This window comes from Saccoglossus kowalevskii, chromosome 11 (genome assembly GCF_978046115.1).
Source record: "Saccoglossus kowalevskii chromosome 11, keSacKowa6.1, whole genome shotgun sequence".
NCBI lineage: Eukaryota > Metazoa > Hemichordata > Enteropneusta > Harrimaniidae > Saccoglossus > Saccoglossus kowalevskii.
Window position 1 is genome coordinate 26,891,907 of NC_140651.1, and position 6,410 is coordinate 26,898,316.

At 37.2% G+C, this 6,410-nt stretch overlaps 1 protein-coding gene across 1 annotated transcript in view; it reads right to left on the reverse strand.

Moving 5' to 3' along the window:
• The window catches only part of LOC100372244 (glutamate receptor ionotropic, kainate 2), a 51,085-nt gene extending 48,482 nt beyond the window's left edge, over nucleotides 1-2,603 (reverse strand). Inside the window, exon 1 of the mRNA XM_078013558.2 lies at nucleotides 2,151-2,603. Within this exon, the coding sequence (XP_077869684.1) occupies nucleotides 2,151-2,250 (100 nt within the window). The 5' untranslated portion in view covers nucleotides 2,251-2,603. The remainder of the gene's footprint in view (nucleotides 1-2,150) is intronic.
• Nucleotides 2,604-6,410: the final 3,807 nt, after the last annotated feature.

A 6,410-nucleotide genomic window follows, 5' to 3' on the forward strand; every position in this document is an offset into this window, starting at 1 on the left:
CACGACCTAAAACTGATCACGCCATTGGAACAATTTTCCAATTAAGTAACATATATAAACCAATGCTATTTTCGATATAGCAAAATGTGTTCAAATAACTATTTAACACAGCACACAGAGCCGACTCGCACCATCAATCAAAGTTAAAAATATGTTAAGCCCTAAATTTATAAAGTAGCAAACATATTTATTGAACGAAAGAAATAACATAATACAGCATTTTTATTTAAATTATTATAACGAATTCCCATCGTCGACCATAAAGAATTGGAACACCAAAATCAAGTCATCAGAAGGATCCAACAAGCAACTAACACACTATTCACCACAAACACAGGTCCGCCAGGCTAATGAAAATTTCAATGTCGAACTAAGTGTTGAACTTTAGTCCATCTACAAATGGAGCTGGTTTGGTCACTATGGTAGCCAAGTCGTTACGTCACTGAAATCTCTTGAGTTTTTCTCTTTTTTTTGTATTCTTACTCATCATTGCAATTGATGTCATTTACTTCAAGAGGAATCTACAATTATCGTCATACCAATTATTCGGAAATGAACAATGTGATATGCGGTGACGTCACAACCACGAAATATTGACGCGGGTTAACAACAACAATGTTTAACTTTAGATTAAACGACATTCAGCTTCAGGAGTAACGAGATCGGAAACGATAAATTATAAGATGATAATAAAAGTGTGTATGTGTCCGCGTAGAGTGTTCGGAAACATTGCCAGTGGACAAATGATATACAAGTAATTCAGTTTGCCGAAATCATAGAACCTCAACGAGGAGGGCGGGGGTCTTGGTCTATATTCTCTTACTTAATATGATTACTTTGGTTGCAAATATGTTTAATTAGACTTGCAGGCAGTCTCATTAAAACACAAGAACTGATTGCAAGTCTAAGGTTTGACGTAACGCCTTTAAAAGTGTGTCTTTGAGACCGAAAATAGCGTACAATCCTCCTAAACAACTTGAGATTATTTGTCTTCTTTCTCGCTATCATTATGCTATAACATAATTAATTAATTAATCACTTTCGGTTAACAGGAAATACATCAAGCTGCTAGAAGTTATAATATATATATTTAATCAAATCTCGCAAAGGATTATCAACATAAAATAACTTTGTAATGATATATATTGTGGACAATCGATTGTAAACGTCGAAATCAATGTGTTTAATTCACGCAGGTAAAGTATACTGCACATTTGTACTAATACTAATAATAATCAATTGAATATGTCACTGCTTCATTATTTGTACGTATCAGCAAATTGACCTTGGTGAGTAAATCTCATTATAAACACTTCCCGATAAACGCGAATGTAACTGGTGTATTCGATGTTTGGGCGTTGCTTTAATCGCAATTGAGGCACGTATGGTTGCTAGCACAACATAACAATACGCATCTACAGTTTGCTACAGCTATGTGTTTATGTTTCTAAAAGTGTCTGGCATTCCAACGAGATTCAACATTACAGATTGCCTTTCTCATACATACCTGTTTATAGTGGCAAAACATCCGCCAAATATACACCCGCCCCTCGAGCCCTCTCCATCCCTTCCGTGCCCACTCTCCTTAACACTAGCAAGATTTCGATCTTCAACCTAACTCAATGCATCGCTTCGAACACTAATTGAAATGTGGCTGGTGGAAATCGTTGAGATTTGTTCAAAAATGTACTGTTATTAGCCGAGAACAATCGCGACAATCAAAGCTATCTGGTTCGAATACGAGCTCATTTGTAGATAAAGTAGAAGATAGCGACAGAACTGCTTATGATTGATATTGAACGTGACATTCAAATCAAATAAAACTATGCTCGAAATTCGATTAATTTGTTTCCTTCTACCAATCGCAAATTAGTGATTATGGTTGGATCTCTAGTTTATACGAATCATTCACAACAACCGTTAGCAAGCAATAATTGGCTGTTCAAGTTCAAGATGAACGCGAGAGACGGCTCATTTTAATTCTATTATAATTGACACAGCGGGGCAAGGTTACGCAGAGTTTAAAAGCGGGTGTACTATTACCCAAAGACATACGTTCATGTTGAACTGGGGATCACGTGGCCCTGGTGTGCGTTAGTGGGATAGTGAGACACAACGTCTAAGTTTAAAATAAAATGTCATGTGCTTACCAATCCTGATCGAAGATGGCAGGCAAGATCCGAGCTGTAGAATGGAGAGGCAAGTAATTAGCCATAACCAGTAAAGTTCCATAGTTAGCGGTGAATGCATACGTAACGTATGTTGTAGATGATGCGTCGAGCCACACAGCGGGTTTCAGTAAGGGTCCTTTACCCTGTTGAAAAAAAAAACGAAGTCCAGCTCCGATATTGATCCACGTGCAGTAAATATCACTGTTTTTATCAATGTCTTGACAGCGTAATCCCTAATCCATAAGATTTGACCATTTTGTTAATAAAAGAAACCACAGCTATCCTATGCCCTGTTCTGGATACCAGGGACTTTGTTCCGACTAGACGCCATCGCCTAACTCCTCACATGAGTTTGATGAAAAAAATGTATCACAGTAAGAGTTGCATTTGGTGGTGTTCCTTGATCAGCATTCAAATAAAAGAGAGCACTCCTAGAAAGAAAAGAACATACGGAGATTGTGAACAATGCTGAAGTAATGAACGTTGCCGAGACACTGTTTGCGCTAATCACGATCGCGAGCCATAAGTTCTGTCATGGGAGACTCCCTAGGGTAGTGAATATTTTTTTACACTGAAGATAGATGGTTCTGTAAATTTGCTTAGATGAGAGAGCGATGAATGAATCAGGTCTGATTGTAGGATGTTTTCTGGAACGTGAAACAATCTCGCGAATTTCACGCAGACATTCTCGCGGTAACGCAAGCAATCTCGCGATAACTCTCAAAGGCGATGTTGGGGTATTTTGCCCAATCCCGATATTGAATTCCAGAAACTTCCGTTGTTAATTCTGAGGATGTTGTCGACTGAATGTCTTGCAAAGAGTCACGAACATGCGATATTAAAATGTAGAAGGAGAAAAAGAACTGGAACGTGCCAGGAAGAGTCTAATACAAATGGGAGTAACAAAATATATCATAACTTCCTGATCGCGTTCAGGCCAAATACGGCTAATATGCACGCGAATGTATTTCAATATAATGCAATATGAATTCCTATAGGCTCTAGCGGAAGCATTATTGTTCAGTGTAAAAGTGTGTACTAAATAAAGCATGTTATGAATATTTCCATATAACACTTTAAACTAGTGAAAATTTAGTATAGTATTTAACACATTGTACATGGTATATAGAAGATATTATATTGTATATAGTATATAGTATATATAAGATATATTAATATATCCCACGTCTTTTCTCCGTTCTTAGTGAAAAATATCAAATATCATTGCGTATAAGAACTGACCACTTTTGAAATTTTAAGTAGCAGCTCCTCTCCTCCGATCCATGTCAAAATTTGATTTCCATTTAATCAGTAATTGTCGTAGGCATTAGGGTATTAATCCTTTAAAATAAAAGAAGGCTGATTACGGATTGTGCAATTAAGCATTATAAATGACATTTATTCAATGTTTCAATTAAATGCCAAATATTTCACATTTCTAGACCGCAATTTGTACATCCACGATCACAGCCATTGTGGGTAACAATTGTTACAGCATCTACCATAATACAATTATCGCGTTGTGATGGCAGCGGATATTATTAACTGTGCAATGATTTCCACAATCAGCCGTTCTTTTGTCGTAGTAGCATTACGGCATTTTGAGTGATCAGTCATGGGAATGAGTGTAAAAGTAATATCACTGATATTAGCAAAAAAGTAGGTTAATACGAGCGTATGCAGTTGTTCTCAAAGAGTTCTGGCGTGAAGTCAGGTGCGGAGAATAAGGCGGCGCCAACAGTTTAGCAGACGACAAACATTAAAATGAACTTTCGACTGGAAATAATAAAAATTCCTCCCGTTGTAAGAGCACGATTCTGTATGTTTATGATGTGTCCTGAGACCTTAAAATCGGAAACACACAAGAGTTCGTAAAAACTAATGAACTGTCGCTTCCTTCGCCCTTCGCAGGAATTCGGTCACTGTAATCTCGGCAAGTTTTTGTTTTCACAAATCATGGCGACAAAGTTTACACAACTTATCTTTTACATATTTCATGTCGTGTTCATTCCACAGAACCGAGACAAAATTAAAAGCTTTCCAGGATATATGTCTGACAAGACATCCTTATCACTATTTGAGCATTTTTAACGCTTTGTTCGCAGACGACGTTACAGATTTCACCGTTTGGTGCGCGTTGAAATGAATTCTCAATGAGTCTTGATCATTCACTACAGAAAATCTCGTGATTTCCGTGAACGACACACGTAGTAACCTGTTATTTTTTAAATGCATTGCCATGCAACTTTAAAACGTGGTACATTTGTGTCGCTTAAATGCTATAGTAATTACATTGCAATGTTGATGCCTTTCGACAAATCAACCGCGTCGTGATTAAAACTCGTGTTTCCATTTTTATCGTATTTCACAATTTTATTTGGCATAGTACTAAATCCTGTTGTGCCCGAGCAAAGGAGCAAAGAACAATTACGCAAAATACATAGTTTTGATAAAGCAAAGGATTACAACTGAGGAAAGCTGCTTTTACTCAAACAATAAATAATTCCACTGGGAGAAGCGGTTATCCAGAAAGTCATCGTATTTTAAAGGAGAAATATTTTAATGGCGTCTCATTTGCAGAATGAAAATGATAAGGATAACACTCGCGCTAAAGCTGGCATGTTTCATACGATATTTGCAAGCGTCGCCGTTGACGTGGTGACGCGTATTTCTTTGCTTCTCTGGGTGGGCAAAACGACCCCGCTGAAAAGTTGTGAGGATTCCCGCAAGCGTTAAAAATGAAGAATGCAAACGGTTTAACTTTTTTAACTGGCCTTGATAAGAAAGTGTCAGCAAAGTTTGCGGCGCTACTTTGGGGACCTCTTGATCCCAGGATGGGCTCCTTGAAAGAAGAATTTGTGATAGCATTATAGCGTATATAACGGTAAATATATTTCTGAGCGATTTCTCCCTGATTTCTCATTCGAAAACTTTGAACTAATTTAACATCCGTTACAAGCTCAGTTTGTTTCGGTCGGTTGCATCTTTCATCCTTAATTCATAATGTCACGTGATGTGAGACCCTAAGATGAAATATTAATCGGCATAATCATGGGAACAATTCTTCGAAATGTAGTTCATATTCATTGATGATTATGTAGGGGGCAGGGGGTAGCTGGTATAGGTTACAGGAAATAAAAAAGGCACTTTACGTTTTTATTGGGAATAAAATGAAAGTTTCATATACAGTAAAAAATAGTTTTTTTATAATATATTTGATAACTTGTGTTTAAGGATCAAAATTGGAAATTGCGTACGAATTACATTTAATGTTGAAACGCTTTATTCGCTTACAAAAAATACGATTTTTGTACAAATTACGGACGAATAAAATAGCTGATTACAATTTACACCTTGCCCAGGTCTACGAATTTACGTTTTTTTTTATATTTAAATTACAATATTACATTTTATTATTATTATTTAAAATACATTGATTACAGCTTACGAAAATACCCCTTGCCGACCTTCTATTACCCGATGGTCAATCCTCAGGGTCTACAGCATTTAAAACTACTGTAAAAGTTCGTTCTTGATCTGTAAACGCAGTTTTTAATAATGGGACTCACAAGTAGTTCTTGCATAACGCTATCATAGAACACATTTTATTCGCATTAATGGATTAATTTAGCAATGTTCATCAAGTAAATTTGCTGCAGTTTTGTGCCTATTTAATTAACGTATATCAGTGCAACTTGCTCGCTTGTAGAAAGGGCCCAACAGTACGTCGTACACGTCAAAATTGTGATATTGATTCACTGTTAGTTGGCGATTTTCATTATGTGTAAAACCATGTCCTGGGGTGGCTGTACTACCGTGTTGGTATGGTAAGAGTTTTTTTCCAGTACCTTTAGACGTCATCAAAATGAGAAACGAGCCTTTTTCCATCGTGAATATTTTTGTAGTGTAGTGTAGTGTAGTGTAGTGTAGTGTAGTGTAGTGTAGTGTAGTGTAGTGTAGTGTAGTGTAGTGCAGGGCAGGGCAGGGTAGGGTAGGGCAGGGCAGGGCAGGGCAGGGCAGGGCAGGGCAGGTGTCGCATACGACTTATTTACCACTTCCGTGTCACTGAGAATGTTCTAGAACCGTACTGTGTCTGGGTGAAATATTCTAGATTTTTTTTAGAAACTGGTTGAATAGGTAATAGAACACTGTAGGAGGCAATGGAAGGTAATGGAACATTCTAGAAATTGGTAGTAAGTTCCAGACTCATTGTGTATGCTGATGTAATGGTCTATTTAT